Source organism: Sus scrofa, chromosome 1, assembly GCF_000003025.6.
Source record: "Sus scrofa isolate TJ Tabasco breed Duroc chromosome 1, Sscrofa11.1, whole genome shotgun sequence".
In the NCBI taxonomy this organism is placed as follows: Eukaryota; Metazoa; Chordata; class Mammalia; order Artiodactyla; family Suidae; genus Sus; species Sus scrofa.
In genome coordinates, this window is record NC_010443.5 from 266,022,572 (window position 1) to 266,041,467 (window position 18,896).

Genomic DNA, 18,896 nt, shown 5'->3' on the forward strand with positions numbered 1-18,896 from the left:
TTAACCCAGAAAGAATCTAATGTCAAGTTGTGTTCTGTCCACAAGTTGGGATTTTCAAAAGAAAGGATGGGAGGACCAGATTCCCGGCTGAACATTTTCAGCTTTTAAAGCAGTGCCTGAAGTTCTTGGTTGGAGCTCAGTGTAGAGTTACTGAATGAGCGAGTAAGGGCAGTTCTTTTTACTGTGTTTTTTCCATCTTCTTTCACATTGAATTCTTCATAGTGCTTGGCATATAAACTACTACATTTACCAATTGTCTTTCTCCTCTTTTAGCTTATTTTATAATTATACCTTTTTTTGGGGGGGGGGGTCATGCTCAGAGCATGCAGAAGTTCCCGGGCTAGGAATTGAACCCATGCCACAGCAGTGACCTGAGCCACAGCAATGACAATGCTGGATCCTTAATTCACTGAGCCACCAGGGAACTCTGTACCATATTATTTTTAAAAGTAGTGACATCTCATCCTTTTTTGATGTTAAAATTTCATCATTTAAATGGTTTATTTTGGAGTTCCCGTCGCAGCGCAGTGGTTAACGAATCCGACTAGGAACCGTGAGGTTGCGGGTTTGATCCCTGGCCTTGCTCAGTGGGTTAAGGATCTGGCGTTGCCATGAGCTGTGATGTAGGATGCAGACGCGGCTTAGATCCCGCGTTGCTATGGCTCTGGCGTAGGCTGGCAGCTACAGCTCCAATTCAACCCCTAGCCTGGGAACCTCCATATGCTTCAGGAGCGGCCCTAGAAAAGGCAAAAAGACCAAGAAATAAAAATAATAAATAAATCAATAAATCAATAAATGGTTTATTTTGAACATTTTAGTTGAGTGGTACCATGCAGTTTGAGTACACACAGCCACCAAATAACCTCATCACTCTTGTAATCCAGTCAGCCCAGCCCATCTATGGATGTATAAAGTATATTCAATATATATCTTACCCATTCTTAGAGTTCCCTGGGGATCCAGTGTCGTCAGAGCTGTGGGCACTGCTGTGGCATGTGTTCAATCCCTGGCCTGGGAACGTCTCCATTCCAAGGATGCAGCCAAAAAATTTGTTGTCTTACTCATTCTTAATGTTTGCTGTATCTCTGCAGACTGAACCCTTAGCTCAGAGTCAGAACCCGTAGGATCAGTATGCCTTCATAACTCTTCCTGTTGCCTGTTGCTCCTCTCTTCCACAGATGGAGTGTTTAGTCTCTGTGTAGAAACAATTTAAGCTCGTTTTAAGAAACAGGCCTTAGCTTGTCCTCCCAACCTCTTAACACACCTGTGTCCTTTCTGTCTGCATGAAGAAGGTGAAAAAGCAGATATTCAGAGTTCCCACTATGGTGCAGCAGGTTAAGGATGTTGCCACAGCTGTGGCATAGGTTGCAGCTGCGGCTCAGACTTGATTCTTGGCCTGGGAACTTCCATAGACCAAAGGCGCAGCCAAGAAGGAAAAGAAAAAGTGGGAGATGTTCTTTACCTCTTGCAGCAGAAGACGTACTCTCTTTTTCAGTTTTTTTCTTTCTCAGCTGATTATACCTGGACTTGCTAACCAGACATAACTTAATATGCCTGCAGCATTTCTCTCCTTATCTAACATGCTGGAATCCTGGGATGCTGAGTAAATCCACTGGGATTAGTTCAGCCTCTTTAAGGACCTGTAAGGTTAAGTGCTTTGTTAGGATAGAAAGCTCTAGATAGTTCAGCTAGGATTAAAACCCAAGTCGCTTATACTCTTGCTGCTTGTAATAGCTAAGGTTCCAAAAAGGATTTGGAGGATTATTTTCAAAAGGACTGGTGTCTCTTTTCACGAAAAACATTTGAAGATGTTACCCTGAGTGATTTTTGCAGAGCTGTGCTCTGAGTGATTGACTCTTTTTTATTTTCCATTTCTCTAGGCAAATCCACCCTGTTTGCTGTCTACTGTTCAGTATATCAGCAGCTTTTATGCCAGCTGCCTGTCTGGAGAGGAGTCCTATTGGTGGATGCAGTTCACAGCAGCAGTGGAATTCATTAAAACCATCGATGACCGAAAGTGACCAAGACCAAGGCCCACCAAGGCAGCAGACTGTTCGGAGGGCAAACAGATCTCTTGGAAAATGTACCAGCTGCTTTGAAGGCTGACACTTGTTTTTGTATGATACTGTACAGCATTCAGACATTTTAAAACAGATCTTTACTAAACAGATTAATGAGCTAACAAGCAGGTTCTCTTTTCTTTGGGCTCTTTTCCTTTCTGAGTTGCATCTTTTATTTTCTTGTCCCCATGTGGAGAAGAGTACTGCAAAAAGGGACCATATTTTTCAGGTATTTTGAAATACTAAAAACAAAACAAAATCTTCTAGAAAATTCTTAGATCTCCATTTATGGATACCCATTCTTTCTTTTCATTAAAAAAAAAAAAAAAAGCAGTACACCTCTTTGAAGATGCTGTCTAATCTTATATGCATCTGATGGAAGGAAAATACCAGTTGCACTGAGGATTGTGATAGTGGTGACATTAGTGGCATTATCTATAAATACACTCACCTAAATCGAAAAGCTAAGAAGGAAATGTAAATATAATATATATTTATATTTGATGTAATATGGACATTCTTCAGATTCTAATAAACAAGGACTATTGCTGATAGTGGGTTGTAATGTACCCTCTTGTGGGATGGTTTCCTTGACAAAATTTAAGCTGCGCTTAAAAGCAAAAGGCAAACAAATATGCAGAAGTATTTATTAAAGTGTAATGCAGTTTATTGAAGTTTCTAGGTGTAGAGTTTGATGCACAGGACTGCCTTTGATGAGGGGCATAAAGATCACAGAGTAGGTCACTTGGGCGTTTCTCACCTCGGACGTCTTTGAGCCCGCAGTAGGACAGAGGGTCTTTCATCGCCATGTATTACGTACGAAGCAACAGTAGATGCCCGATGCGTTCTTGTGGTACTTCTCAGCTGGATATAGTGTAGAAACCCCAGACGGAACTCCTTATAAACCTTTAATATATTTTTGATGATGATTCACATTGAATGCACAGACCAGGAATTCAGTGAATGTAATTTTTAAAAATCTAATTTGTATTGTCTACTCTAGTGATATGTGTTTTCCTAGTGATAAACTATTTTAATCAACCCTACTCTTCTTATGGAAAAAAAAATCTATTTTGGCAGGTTTCCGTGCCTTTGTTTCCCTCTTCTGAACAAAGATACGTGTTTCTGTATTTTGGGTTGATTGTGTGTTGATAATGAATCAGCAAGGGGTTTTGGTGTCTCAGAAACTGGCCAAGGAGGCCCCATCAAAGCTTCAAGCACAAGTGTTGTACATTGGTTATCACTGACTGGGTTCATTTTGTATGTTTCCTAAACATGCTTAGCTTCTTTTATAAAACTTGGTCCCGTACTTTGAGTCTTCCTGTTGCTGGCAGCATTTCCAGGCATTTTTAAGGGACCTGTGACCAGCGGCCTGGAGCAGAGGCTGTCTCCTCTCTCTCTCTCTCCAGGAATCGTGCTCCATTGTGTCTGAAGAAGCTGGGTTTTCTTTATGCCTCGACCTCTTCTCGTTCCTTTCATTCTAAAATACTGATTGCAAGTTGCATAGGAGCGTGGGATGTGGTTTCTGCCTTTTAGGAGGAGATCAGAATTAAGCTAAATGTCCTTTTGAACGGTAGGTCAAGAAATCTGTGTACAGAGTCATGTGCTTCGTGGGCTGTAACTGTCAAGCTTGTCTAGGTCTCAGAAAGTCAAATCCCATGGTAAATACTTTACAAGTCAAACAAGTAAATACTTTACAAGTCAAACAAGCCATCTGACACGATTTCGAAGGCCTAGAGGGAGTTCAGCATTTGAGTCAGTAAATGTTAATCGAAGACTTGGAATAGATGAAACTCATTGTTTTGGGATTAACTCTTAAGTCTTAGGGAGAAATTGTTTTCCCTCAGGATGGTCACCACATCTTTTCCGTCTTGTGGAAATACGCACAAAGATGTGGACATCACACACGGAGGGGAAGGTGGTGACCTGGGGGTGCAGGGCCACACTGGCGGCAGGAGACGGGCCTCTGCAGTGCTTGAGACAGTGGCGAGGGCAGAAACCCAGAGATTTGGCGTCAGCGATACATCTCTGCGTCGGAGGCAGGTGCTCGAGGCTTGACTCGGGTGCTGGCAGAGACGCATGGCCCAGCTGCTGACGGTTCAGCTCTTTTCCTCTGGAAACCTGTCAGGAGTAAGGACGGCTTCAGCATTAACCATCACTGGTTTGATTTCATGACAGGGTTTTATTATAGTGTTGAATTCCGAATTGAGGAATTGCTAACTATCTGCATGGCATGGTGGAGGTGTGAGATAGTAGTAACTTGATTTTGCTCTTTCAGGAAAGAGGAGTAGTTGTTCCTCGGGTGTTTGGTACCACAGTTCCCCCCAGTAACTAACTTTATGTGAAGAATTAGTGCAAAAGTACAAAATCACACACAGGAGACATTTGGTAGCTTCCAATTATTACATGAAATTTATAAGGATAACGGATGTTAAATGGGGAGCCGGTGGCTCAATTCACTGAAATCTTGTAGAATTAACTAATGAAAAATCAGTTTATATTTTGTGTTAATATTCTACTTCTGGAGGCAGTTAAGTAATATAAATACTGATGGAAGATTGTCTTCCCTTGTAAAATTAGTATTTTTTTAAATCTAGTAAGCATCTTGTTTTCTTTCTCTACTTTAGGTCAAATCTCAGCCACTTACTGCTTTTGCTGCTTTTTCTTTTTAAAAAACCTGCTTATGGGAAGTTCTCGTTGTGGCTCAGTGGGTTACAAACCCAACTAGTGTCCATGAGGATGCGGGTTCAATCCCTGGCCTTGCTCAGTGGGATAAGGATCTAGCATTGCCATGAGCTGTGGTGTAGGTTGCAGATGTGGCTCAGATCTGCGTGGCTGTGGCTGTGGCCGGCAGCTGCAGCTCTGATTCAGCCCCTTGTCTGGGAACCTCCATGTGCCATGGGTGTGACCCTAAAAAGACCCAAAAAAAAAAACCCCAAAAAAACACCTGCTTATGAAAGTCTTTTTAATGCAGCTATTAAATTGCTTTAAGAGGATTAGACTTCATGAATGATTGGAAATAGATGTCAGGAGTTCCCTTTTGGCACAGCAGGTTAAGGATCAGCATTGTCACTGCAGCAGCTTGGGGCAATGCTGTGGTGCAGGTTCGATCCCTGGCCTGGAAACTTCCACAAGCCATGAGTGTGCCGCCCCCCCCCCCCAAAAGAAATGTGGATGTGGTGCATGGTTTCTCTTTTCCTGTTGTATCCTGGAAGCCTTTGTTTAACATAGACTTTGAACACACGTGTCCTGAGGTTCATAAGCAAGAGAACATAAACCCTCGCAGACAGTCACAAGGCCATGTTCTGGCCATAAGGAGCAGTAACTGACTGTGCAAGCCGGTTGATGCTGTTTTCCTATTACCTGCATAGCCATTCCAGTTTGGGCCAAGGGAAGGTCAATATTGTGAAGCTTTAACAATTCCTTTCTCTGATGCGATTGGGGGTGAAATGGAAAGTAGGGATGCACTTGCTCCGACTTGTTAGTGGAGGCATAGAGGTGATGGAAACGGTCGTGGAATTTGCTTCCTCCGTTTGCGTGTTTGCGGCTTTCCCCTCTCCATCCCTGCTTTCTTTCTTTAGGAAAAGTCTGCCCTCTTTTTAGTTCTTCTAACTCTAGTGAGTTTATTCTGTATGTAATTGCTGACTTTGGGGATATACATTAAAAAGAATCTTATCAGAGTTCCCACTGTGGCTCAGCGGGTTGGGCACCTGACATAGTGTCTGTGAGGCTGCGGGTTCGATCCTTGGCCTCACTTAGTGGGTTGGTGTTGCCGCAAGCTGCACCATAGGTCACAGAGATGTGGCTTGGATCCGGCACTGCTGTGGTTGTGGTGTAGGATGGTAGCTTCGACTTGAATTCCACCCCTAGCCCAGGAACTTTCATATGCCACAGGTGCAACTGTAAAAAGAAAATGAAAAAAAAAAAGGAGAGAAAAATACTCTTATCAAGGGTTCAAAGAATTTTTGGGAAGTAGATTAACAGTGGTGAGATATTTAAGGTATTTTGAATGCCAAAGTGCTTGAGAACGTTGCCAGGTTAAAAATCACTTAATAGATCTCGGGACATAGGTTATGCAGAGTAGGATGACCAGGAGTAGCGTTATTACTCTTGAGACCACTTGGAGAAAGGGAGCTAGAGTTTGCTTCAGTGTCAGGGTTGGGGTGGTTGAGCTGCAGAGGCACCACGGAGCTCCGTGTCCCACGGACCTGTGCTCGGCGAAGGTTAAATTCAGGAGAGGAAGTCCTCTCCCTTGGTTAATGGCAGACAGGGTGGGCAGGGGCCCCACGCCTTACAAATTCACCTCTGCTGAGTTGATATTTTGTTCGCTCTGTTCTTGTGCTTCACCTGTCCTCAACAGCTTTGGACTGCCTCTCCTCGTGAAACAAAACCATATGTAAGCCTCAGTTAATGAGTTTGCACAATCTTGTATCTGTACAGGAAACCCATCCTGTCTCCTAGTGTGACTGATTGTCCATGTATGACAGCATTCTGCAAAACTGATTAAAAAGGGAGAGCAGTTGAAGTCACTGGGTTTTCATGTTTTCATCATCTCTTTTGTATTCGGAAGCACTTCTGAAATTTTTTTGGACTTCTCAGCTATTACTCATATTCTCCATGAATTCGTACTTGTCTTTTTCATCTGAACATTTAAGGGTATTTGTTACGTGCAATATAGGAAGGCATTAGAATCATTGTCCAGCAGTTGCTAACAAGACGGTAAACATTTACTGTTTTAACACCGTTCCTGTCGGACGCCTGTATGTGGTAGCCTTAGTTCTGAGAGCAGATGTCCTAATCACAGTATTCACCGAAACCCTTATTAATCTTTTCAGCCGAGGGACATTTCTGTGAGCCAGGAGCCTTTGTCATAGGGGCAAGCTCCCCCCACACGTGGTGGAATAGCCCTTTCCCCATACTAATTGCACTTCATCTGGAAGGAAGCATTTAAAAGTTGGCTTAGGGCTCTGTTTTCGTTCCGTCTGTTCAGTATTAAAATTAATGCAGTGACTTGCCTAGAACTGAAAGTAGAATTCAACTTTCCTTCCCAACTTGGAATTACCCCTGTCACCTGGACTCTTGTTATATTTGTTCCCACTCAACCCTCTCTCTAAATAAGTGGCTCTGCAGCTTTCCCCGGAGGATGCTGAGCTAGTGAAGGTGTTTAGCTAGACCTCTGTGTAGTGCGGCCTGGAAAATGTGTCATGATTCTGGGAAGTAAAATCAGGCCCTTTTGGCTGTAAACGTGTCCTCTACCTAGAGATTTAAGTATTCATTGAAGAGCTTTTGTTTCAGTCATTTCACGCCTGAAGAATCTTGTTCCATCTTCCGAGGATACCAAAACACAGTGCACAGACTTTAAAAAATTGATCAAAGAATCCAGAAAATCTCTGGTTGTGGGGATCCGGGAAGCATCATCCCGCTTTTGTGCTAAAATGGAAAAAGCTCTCAATTCCCAGTCATGGAACCTGTTCAGACAGTGGACAACGAAACCATGGTAATCTTACTTCTGTTCACTAGGAATTCAGCATATTGCTGGCCAAAAACATTAAATTTTATGCTCCTGTGAAAAGGGTATCCAGTGTGATTTTTTAAAAAATTGAACATTTCACTTCAGCTTTCCTTAGTCCTTCTAGTTTGTAGTTGTGACAGAACTCTTGTAACCAGGGCTGTTAGTTAATACACATAGCTGCGATGTTTTGTAGCAATAATTCCTGGTGAATTCAGTGGAGGCATCTGTCTGATCTGACTCATGTTGACCAAATGAATTACAGTCTTTGGGGGTGGTGCCTGATTTGGGTCCATTTCTAGGTGCCCTAGAGAGTTCCTCCATAGACCGCTGTTTTCCAGCTTTACGGTTAAGAATCACCTGGTGCTCCTGTTGGCAAGTCCGAATCCATAGGGGATGGGACAGGCATCTTTCAACAAGTCACTCCTGTGACTTACCCTCACGGACGTTTGAGGAGCATCACGAGTCAGAGGACCGCCCTCACCGTTACCGGGGGACAATGATAAACTGCAGTCTCATGATCCTGCCCCGTACCTGTTGGATCGATTTCTGAGGAAGAGCCTGGGAGTCTGTATTCCTGGAAAACTCCCCTTCTGACTCTGAGGCTCAGTAAAAGTTGTCATCTGTGGGAGGTATTCAATTCCTAAAGGCTTGGCTCCACCTCCCCCAAGGGTATGCGTAGGCAGCCCCTTTTAAAGGACAAGAACTCTTGCCTGGCAGCCCATCTCATTTATCCTGTAATGATAGTTTTTAAAAGTTTTGCTGAGAGAGTTCCCATTGTGGTGCAGTGGTTAACGAATCTGACTAGGAACCATGAGGTTGCAGGTTCGATCCCTGCCCCTTGCTCAGTGGGTTAACGATCCGGCGTTGCCGTGAGCTGTGGTGTAGGTTGCAGACGCGGCTCGGATCCCGCGTTGCTGTGGCTCTGGCGTAGGCTGGTGGCTACAGCTCCAATTAGATCCCTAGCCTGGGAACCTGCCAAGAAATGGCAAAAAGACTAAAAAAAAAAAAGTTTTGCCTAAGTTCAAATGTTCCCTGTACTGATACTCTGGTTATGTAAAAACGGTTTCTTTCCCAAACCTCAAAGTGCTGAACATTTCCCGATGCTCATGGTGTTCAAATTTCTGTATGAAACGTTACTTGTCTAGTCTTCCTCAGTGTGTCAGCTTTTCAAATGGCTGTTTAATTTCTGTTGTGTTTGGTTTCCATTCATTACCCGTGTCCCATGTGAAATAACAGCATTGGTTCCAGCAGCCCCTGGCCACCAACTTGACTTTTGGCCCCAAAGGGCAGCCTAACCCCTCCCCTCCTGAAAGGAAGGGAATCTTTGAGAAACTCTCTTCTCTTGTTTCTGGTTCCCATCCATCGATATGTCGGTTCTAACTCCTCCCTCTTCCCTAGCTCATTTGTTTGTTTGTTTTTGCTTTTTGCTTTTTAGGGCTGTGCCCTCAGCATGTGGAAGCTCCCAGGCCAGGGGTCAAATTGGAGCAACAGCTGCCAGCTTACACCACAGCCACAGCAATGTGGGATCTGAGCCGCGTCTGTGACCTACACCACAGCTCACGGCAACGCTGGATCCCTGACCCACTGAGCAAGGCCAGGGATCGAACCCGTATCTTCATGAACACCAGTCGGATTTGTTTCTACTGCACCACAGCAGGAACTCCCTTAGCTCACTTTTTAATCACTTAACCCTGTTTATCTTTTTCTCGTGGCTCTGATGGTGACAAATGAGGCAGTGGGCTGCCACTTGGGGGTAGCGAGCTGGGAGTGAGCCAGCCTGGTGAGGAGGAAGATAGAGGTACATTATAAGAGGGAACAGATGATAGGAGGGAAGATGCCAAGGCCACCTATTACCACAGTGTCACAGTGATACCCAGCAACACCTCCTCCACAGCAAATCGGGGCGACACCAATGAGCCTAAGGTAGTGTTTTCCAGGAGTTCCCTGGTAGTCTAGTCAATAGGAATTGGCACTTTCACTGCTGTGGCTCTGGACCCATCCCTGGCCTGGAACCTGAGATCCCACATCAGGCCACTGCACACCGTGGCCAAAAAACAAGTATTTTTCCCTTTTTGGGTCACTCTTGCCACTTACTGGAAAGCCACAGGTTTCGAGTGGTGTGTGGTCGTAATGTCAGATCCAGGAGGCTGAAGACGGATTTAATCTTCGATCTGCTACGAACCAAATCTAGGGCAAGGGAAAACCTCTTTGAAGGGCTTTTCTTGAGTTGGGCTGTATCACCCCAATGATCCCGGACACTACCCTTGGTGAATATGTGTGTGTGTGTTTGAAATACTTCTCCTGCGGTAGCATTTAACTGAGGGATGTAACTCAAACGCAGTGACCCTGCAGACGGTGCCAGAAGGACCACGCGTGTTTGGAAGCCAGGATGGAAGAGGCTGCCCCCTGAGCTGACTCAAGCAGGGACTTGAGACTCTGGCCAGTGAACGCAAATTTAGGCACCAAGCTTCTTTCCAATCTAGTTTTTAATCCCATTTCATGAACTTGAACCAGGACTGATCTATTGTGGGTGGCAAGAGACAGGCCGCATAGTCCTGGAAAAGCATTCCTCTCTTCCAGCAGAGCAGTCACAGAAACAGAGGCAGCACCAGCTCTGCCTCCAGACATTCCGGGAAAACGCGAACCACCTGTGAGCATAGAAACCACTCATTTTTAACTTAAAGGCGCCCCTGTGCTTTGTGGTCATGAGTATAACCACCTTGACACAATTTCTCAAATTTTCCTTCATGCTCTTGACTGAAAAAGAAACCACAACAAGAGAGCCGTGAGTTGAGTTTTATTTGGGAACTTGCTAAGCAGACAGCTCTGAGGAACTGCTAGTCGTGAGAAGCACACGGCTCCATTAAAGACTTTAGTGCTTTTTTAGGAATAAGAAGATGCAAAAAACTGGGTTCATAAAATTTTCTCCTGAAAATCTTTAACGACCAAAGGCCTGTTCTGCCGGTTTTCCCCAGAGCCCAGGGCGCCTCATTCCTGATATCCACCCAGAGCTCCTTTCAAGGTAGTGACTGCAGCAGCTAGTGACTTCATTCTCGTAGAACCAGATGGCGAGTGACTTTTTTTTTTTTCTTTACAGGGCTGCACCTGCGGCATATGTAAGTCCGCAGGCTAGGCCTTTCAATTGGAGCTGCAGCTGGCAGCCTACACCACAGCCACAACGACAAGGGATCCGAGCCACGTCTGTGGCCTACACCACAGCTCATGGCAATGCCGGATCCTTAACCCACTGAGGAAGGCCAGGGATCGAACCCACGTGCTCATGGATGCTAGTCAGCTTCGATACCAGAGCCAGGAGGAGAACCCCCGAGAGTGACTTTTTAGTTGTCAGTACTTTTCTGGATTTGGATATTCCAGTCCTTAAGTACCCTCTCATAAGCATCACTGCCCCCAACGTCCAGATCACTCTCACCTCCTGAAGAAAATCTTTCAGGAGTTCACGTCGCGGCGCAGTGGTTAACGAATCCGACTAGGAACCATGAGGTTTCGGGTTCGGTCCCTGCCCTTGCTCAGTGGGTTAAGGATCCGGCGTTGCCGTGAGCTGTGGTGTAGGTTGCAGACGCGGCTTGGATCCCGCGTTGCTGTGGCTCTGGCGTAGGCCGGTGGCTACAGCTCCGATTGGACCCCTAGCCTGGGAACCTCCATATGCCGTGGGAGCGGCCCAAGAAATAGCAACAACAACAACAAAAGACAAAAAAAAAAATCTTTCATGTGCCTCACTACCACAACTTTTGTCACCCCCATTACCACAACTGTCCCCTGACTAGGGGGTCTCCATGCCTCCCTGACCCCCTTTCTTCTAGAGCTAATTTTGATCCGATTTCTCTTCTGCCCCAAAGCATCTCTTTTCTACTTGGGTTCCAACCTGCATTTGCATCCTTATGCCTCTACCCCTTTTCCTCCCCCTCCAGCTGGGCTCCTGCCCCTCACACCTCTCACTTTACCCAAAGTCAGTCAGCCTTGGCCTGCCTCTAAGTCTTTGCGGACCCCTCCGATTTCAAGGCTCTCCCTAACCACTCTCTCCTCTGGCTCCAATGGCCCTTCCAAGAGGAAGACTCCCCAGACGCCCCCACCCTTTCTTCCCTCTCCCAGGAGGCTCCTCCGCAAAGATTCTCGATTCTCTACCAGTAGTGATCTCTTCGGAGCCCGTGCTCACTTTGAGGACTGTCCGACCCCGAATGGCAGGTGTCTCCAAATATCCGCAAATCGGGGCGATGGGGGTGGTGAGTGAGAGGCCACACAGCGCCCCCCCCGGGCCCCCGCCGTGGGAATTCCATATTCTTTCCTCCCAAATTCAGCTCCTGCCGAGACTGAGGCTCTCGCTCCTCGACCTCCACCTGATCTAGGGTCGTAGCTCCTCACATCCTCTGGGAAGACCTCCGCCCCAAGCCCTGGATCTCCACCGGGGAGCCAGAGGTGGGGGCAGGCTCCCGCAGCCCCGCCCGCCATTCGGCCTCCCCACTCCCATCCCCTGCACGCTGATGCCCCGCCAGCACCACGCACCCCGGGCTGGAGAGGCGGCGTCACCGAGGTGGTCCCTTCCCAGGCCCGAACTGGTGGAGGGACACGTGGACAAGTGCCGGCGCAGCGGCGCCACGTCCCCGGTGCGCGAGGAGCTTCGGAGGCTCAGGCTGGCCGCCCAGGACTCCAGGCTTCTCCAGCCCCAGCCCGCCCTCGGGTCTGGAGGTCAGGGGTCCCTTAGCCGGGCCTCGATGGATCGGCCTGCGCCCAGGGCTGCGCTCGGGAGAGCGGGGGACCGGATCACGCCCTTCCTCCCTTTTGGAGACCCCATCCCAGCCCCAGGGGGCTGCCACGCAGAGTAGGTGTGGGCCCTGCTGGGCCATCTGGGGCCGCCTCGGGGGCCGAGGATCTGCCACATTGTCGCCTGTCCCGGCTCAGCTCCTCACCCGTAAGGAGGCTCCGGGCGGGGGTGGAGGAACTCAGGTGTCCTGAGCGCGGGCCCCGCTGACGCCCTGAATCACCAAGTGTCTGTTCGCACCGCGTCCTCCTCACCCGCCCTGCTCCGCAGGCTTAGTTTAATCCCACTCTGTGAAGTAGGAGGTCATTAACCCTATTTATTAACTCCTTCAGGTGAGGTCTTCTAGTGGCAACAGTATCATATTCTGCAGGAAATCTTGGGATTTGAACCCACGGCGGAGTAGGCTCTTCCCCTGAGGCATCCCTAGGTGTGGGTGGTGCAAAAGTGCTGTGGCTGGAATTTACTGTTCCCGGAGTTGATGTCTGGGCTGGCCCTGCTCCTTCCAGGCCCCGCTTTGCTGTTGCTTGGGTGACATCTTGTGGCCAAGGACAGGTACAAACCACTGGCTGCACAGCTGTGCAGCAAAGGCCCCTCTCAGGCCTCTCTGCATCTGGCAGTCCCAACCTGCCCCCCTTAATTGGGCCTTTCACTGAACTCTACTAGGACAGCTCTAGATGGACCCCAAACTCACCTGGGTTCCCAGTGCTAGACACACCAATGCACCAGGTTCTTCTCGGCCCACGCTTGTTAGGACAAATGATAACTATCATTCTTGCTAGAGTAAGCTTTTCTGTGGATTGGGAGTTTGGGACTAGCAGATGCAAACTATTAAATAGAATGAATAAACAACAACGTCCTACTGTATAGCACAGGGAACTAAATTCAATAACCTGTAATAAACCATAATGGAAAAGAATATGAGGCATTCCTGCTGAGGCGCAGTGGGTTAATGATCTGGCTTGTCTCTGTGGAGGGGAGGGTTAAGGACTTGGCATTGCTACAGCTGTGGCATAGGTCATGCCACTGCTTGGATTCAGCCCCTGGCCCCTGGAACTTCCATATGCTTTCAAGAATATGAATAAAATGTATATGTAGGAGTTCCTATGTGGCTCAGCAGTAACGAACCCGACTAGTATGCATGAGGATGCAGGTTCGATCCATTGTCTTGCTCAGTGGGCTAAGGATCTGACATTGCCATGAGCTGCGGTGCAGATTGTAGACATGGCTTGGATCTGGTGTTGCGGCTGTGGCGTAGGCCTGAGCTACTGCTCTGATTCAGCCCCTAGCCTGGGAACTTCCAGGCCCTAAAAAGACCAAAAAAAAAATATATATATATATATATATATGTATATATTTATAACTGAATCACTTTGCTGTACAGCAGAAATTAATGCAACATTGTAAGTCATCAACTACAATAACAAAATTTTGAAAAATTATAAGGCTTCTCTATAGCAACCTAATGACAAAGTTATTATTCCCATTTTACAGATGAGGCAAGAACCCAGAGTCAATAGCTAGTGAGTCACCAAGGCAGGACTTAAGCCCAGTTCTGTCCAATATAAGGCTGAGAACTGCCAGAGCCCTTCCACCTTATTCTTCTGGGGGTGAGAATATTACTGGTTCAAGGGTGGCTTTTTTTTTTTTTTTTTTTGCTTCTTAGGGTTGCACCAGCAGCATATAGAGGTTTTCAGGTGAGAGGCTAAATCAGAGCTACAACTGCTGGTTTACACCACAGCAATGGTGGAACCTTAACACACTGAGCTAAGTCAGGGATTGAGCATGCGTTCTCTCGGATGTTACTCAGATTTGTTAACTGTTGAGCCACAACAAGAACTCCCAAGGCTCATTTTCCTGTGCCAGGCTCTAAACATGCCACCTGCGAGAAACCCTCACCTGTGAGCCGGTAACATTATGAGCCCCATTTTACAGATGAGGAATCTGAGGCTCAGAGAGGTGAAGTGGCTCAACCAAAGCCACACAGAAAATAAATGGCAGAGCCAGGATCTGATCCAGGTCTATAGGAGTTCCGAGTCCTTATTTTTAGCTGCTATGGAATCCTGTCTGCCTCTCTGCAAAGTTTCAGCTGCCTAGGATTATGGGGGAGTCAAGTGACGTGCGAGTGGGTGGAGCTTTGCAAACTGTAGAGGATGGTGCATTATTGCCCTGATCCTGTTGAGCGTGTGAGCCCCTTGGCATCCCCAGTGCGCACAATGGAGGCTGGCACCCTGTGGGCACCAGCAGATGGGACAGAATTTGAGTCTCTGAAGCAGGGAAAGCCCACTTCCCCACTCACCCCTCCATGGCCCCAGTCCACTTCCACTTCAAGGCCAAGGCAGGGACAGTCCGTCTCCACCTCACGACTCGCTTCGTTCAGAGGAAGGGGTGACCTTCTCTTCCTCCTTTGTTGTAATAGGCTGGCACCTGGCCTCCCACGCGGGGCCCAGAGGGAGAGGGCTTGGTTGCTAGAGATCCCTCACAGACCCTGGAGAAATCAGCAGGGCAGGCGGAATATAAATGCGGCTGCGAATGCAGAGGAACAGATGAGCAAGAGCCTCCAGGTGACTGGGTGGAGAGGCCCCACCGGGGCAGCCGCCTCCTCTCTGCGCACAGATTGAGCCCATGATGAAGATGAATGGAAACCCCTTTGCTGGAAAATGTGGAGGCAATCAAGACAGCTACCTGTGCCGAGAGGGGCCCTCCCACCAGCTCTGCGCAGGGAAATGTTAGGAGTCGGAATTTCAGCACCAGCCACATCGTTTACACGGAAAAAGCAGGAACTCCTGATAAGCCGCCTCAATTACAGGATAAATGATACAGGACGCCCGTTGGCTTGGCAGGAATTAGTGGACTCCAACAGCGGCTGCGGGCGAGTATCAGGCGGCCCCTGCAAACAGATGACAGCTTGCACAAAGAAGGGCAGCCCGCGTGGTGGAGGACCCAAGCTCCAGCCTCAGATCCCTCAGCGAGGTGGCTGTAGTGACCAGGAGCCTTTGCTGTGGGCAGCTGTGGGGTTTTCAACGGCTGGTTGAGGGCGAGGCGGGGAGATGATTTTGTAGGTTATCTGGTGTTTGCTGATGAAAACCAAGGGGACTTGTAGCTTCCAAGTTCCACACGGGGAGGCAGAGCTGATGATGACACTTTCATCTTTCCACACCAAAAAAAAAAAAAAAAAAAAAAAAAAAATCCCAATTTTTCTCAACATGTCCACTGCAGAACAATATGTGATCCTTCGGTCGCACGCACCATGGACCAGGAAGAAAAAGTTTGCTGCGCGATTAATATTGTCGACCAGCTTGCAGGGGGCATGTTTAACTCACTTCAGGTGCTCTAGAAGCATTCGCACAATGGATAAGCTAATTACAAATCATGCCTATTTATTCATTAAACAGGGCCTGGGGGAAATTCAAAGAGGCAACACTGTCTTCACTTCATTCAATTTGCAGTCTGTGATTAAATGGAACACAGCTGCAAGACTCCAAGAAATGTGGCCTAATATCTGCCTTTTTCCTGATTCCGACAGGCCTCTTCTCTGGGGGCCATTTCTACCCTCAAGTGGGGTCTTGTCATCATTCTTCAGCCCTCCAGATGCTCACTGGCTGCCTGTGACTCTGGGCAAGTCCCGTCACCAGCCCACGTCTCAGTTTCCTCATCTGTAAAGTGGGTGCGTGATCCTCTGGCTGTTGGGATGGGGGTTCAGTGGCTGTTCCAGACCCCAGCCAGTAGCTTGATGGTGAAGATTCCTCCCCTTTCCTCCCCCTCTGCCCCGCACATTCCTGGGCTGTCATTAAGATGGAGGTTCCAGGGACCCCCCAGACAGTCCTTGATGAGGAAAGTCTGTGTCGGCTGCTACCTTGGGGACCCAGCACAGGGCCTGACACCCAGGAACCGCTTGCCCAGCATTGGATGGCATCGGCCTGATGTCTCCACTCCGGGACCCTGGGTGTTCAGGTGTCCCCCTGGGATAATGTGACAAACCGTTTCAGTTTGCCCAGGCCTGTGTGTTTCCCAGGATGTGGGGTTTGTTAGAACTAAAACAGGGACAGTTAGTCACTTGTGCTCTCAGAGCCCCATGAAATTCTCCTTTGCCAAGTTCGCTAAAATAAACAGAAAATTGAGCTAACTTTACCTTCAATCCTTGCAAGGGTCTGGGAGGCCCAAGAGTTATCTGTGATTATCAATTGATTTTATTTTATTTTTTTTATTTTTATTTTTTTTTAATTTATTTTTGTTGTTGTTGTTGCTATTTCTTGGGCCTCTCCCTCGGCATATGGAGGTTCCCAGGCTAGGGGTTGAATCGGAGCTGTAGCTACCGGCCTACGCCAGAGCCACAGCAACGCGGGATCTGAGCCGCGTCTGCAACCTACACCACAGCTCACGACAACGCCGGATCGTTAACCCACTGAGCAAGGGCAGGGACAGAACCCGCAACCTCATGGTTCCTAGTCGGATTCGTTAACCACTGCGCCACGACGGGAACTCCTATCTGTGATTATCGATAAAATATAAGGACCAACATTTGCTTAGCGTTTTCCAACTCACAAACTGCTTTTCATTTACAGGATGGGTGTTTCAGGGCTTCCTTTCTGTTTACTCGGTACCCACAGACTGAGCCCTCAGGACTGGTGTGGGAACTAGCACTTCAGGGGCCATGTCAGAAGCACATTCGTCCCCTGCCAGGCTGCAGAGCTGGCAGCTCCTTAGACTCTGTGACTCTTAAGTCAGGTCATGTTTCTGTCCCCGCTCCTGCCTGTTAGAAGCTTCCACACTCAGAAAGTGTCCCTAGGCAGGAAGTAAAAATATTAGAATGGGAGTTCCCATCATGGTACAGCGGAAATGAATCCAACTAGGAACCATGAGGTTGCGGGTTCCATCCCTGGCCTCACTCAGTGGGTTAAGGATCCGGCATTGCTGTGAGCTGTGGTGTAGGTGGGCAGCTACAGCTCCGATTGGACTCCTAGCCTGGGAACATCCATATGCCATGGATGTGGCCCTAAAAAAAAGACAGAAGACACACACAAAAAAATTATTAGAATAAACCATATGAATAAACCAAAAATACCAGCATTTTTGTGTGGGTCATAGTGGTGAAGTTCAGGTCATGATGCAACCTGAGGCAACTTAAATTCTCTGAACTTCAGTCTCTTATCTGAAAAACGGGACTCTTGTTCTGTGGTGCAGTGGATTAAAGATCTGGTATTGTCACTGCAGTTGCTTGGTTTGCTGCTGTGGTGCAGGTTCAGTCCCTGACCCAAGAACTTCCACATGCCATGGAAAAAAAAAAAAAAAAGAAAAAAAGAAGAAGAAGAATAAAGGAGTTCCCATTCGTGGAGCAGCAGAAAAGAATCCGACTAGGAACCATGAGGTTGTGGGTTTGATCCCTGGCCTCGCTCAGTGGGTTAAGGATCCGGCGTTGCCGTGAGCTGTGGTGTAGGTTGCAGACCCGGCTCGGATCCTGCGCTGCTGTGGCTGTGGCATAGGCCAGTGGCTACAGCTCCGATCAGACCCCTGGCCTGGGAACCTCCATATGCCATGGGTACGGCCCTAAAAAGCAAAAAAAGAATAAAAAAAAAATGGAGCTTAATAGTTTCTACATCTCAGTGTTGCTGCTGGAAGCACACCAGATCATCCATGTACGGCATTTCAGTAATGCCTGGCACATAGTAGGTGCTCTCTGAAGTAGAGCTTTTATTTTCGGCCTATGTCGGTTGTATCTTTGGAGTTGCCTGCAGTCAGCCACGCGGCAGGTGCCCGACAAATGCTGAGTGAATGAAGGGGCAGAAGTAGATGGGGTTCTCTCTGCTGGGGTTTCCCAAATGACTTTGAACTCAGGCTGCTTCCCCTCTGCCAACCAAGGGGCTCTTCCTCTGCCCCCCCCGTTCTCTTGAGGCCTCTCGGTAAAACACCCCATTTCCCCATGGCTCCCCGTGGGCTGCCAGACATGTTTCTACCCCGCCTACGGTTTCTAAAACATACAAATCATTCTGGCTGCACTTCCGTGTTTCATTACGAGGAATGCACATTTGAAAACAACAGAGGGTGAGCTTTAAAAGCAACATGCAATTTTTATTACATATATCTCCAAATCTGCCATTAGGCCTGTCCCCGCGGTGTTATTGACCTTGATTCTTTCTCATTTGCATCCTGCATTTTTCATCCTTTGGAATATGGTGTTTTGGGACTTCTCCATCATTAAGTGGATTTACAGCAATTTCCCTGTGTGTTTTCTCCAAGGGATTCTGTTATGAGATGCACATTAAATCTCCATTAATACCTCATTATCCGACTGATAAGATTACCATGATAATGAGGCAGAAATTCTAATTGTTTCACTTCTTATTGTGCCTTCCATTTAATCCTTTACTCTACCTGGAAGTTGGTCACGAGCTGGTGAGCACCGGGCAGAAAAAGACTTTCCAAACGGAGGACTGGAGGCTGCCATCGTCATCATCAATAGTGATTGTGGGAACGAATGGAGGTGGCAAAATGTCTAAATGAATTTCCTGAGCAAAAAGTTTGGGGATGGAAAGCCACGAGGGGTGGACCT

The 18,896-nt window shown here is 47.6% G+C and overlaps 1 protein-coding gene across 30 annotated transcripts in view; it reads left to right on the plus strand.

Moving 5' to 3' along the window:
* Positions 1-7,632, plus strand: part of GAPVD1 (GTPase activating protein and VPS9 domains 1) — an 82,137-nt gene extending 74,505 nt beyond the window's left edge. For 21 of the 30 annotated variants that reach the window (XM_021068642.1, XM_021068720.1, XM_021068631.1 and 18 more), the window contains one exon: positions 1,881-2,612. In XM_021068642.1, coding sequence (XP_020924301.1) covers positions 1,881-2,021 — 141 coding nt within the window. In that variant the 3' untranslated portion in view covers positions 2,022-2,612. Of the gene's footprint in view, positions 1-1,880 lie in introns of all 30 variants that reach the window. The other 9 variants (XM_021068681.1, XM_021068745.1, XM_021068782.1 and 6 more) reach the window with 2 other exon arrangements.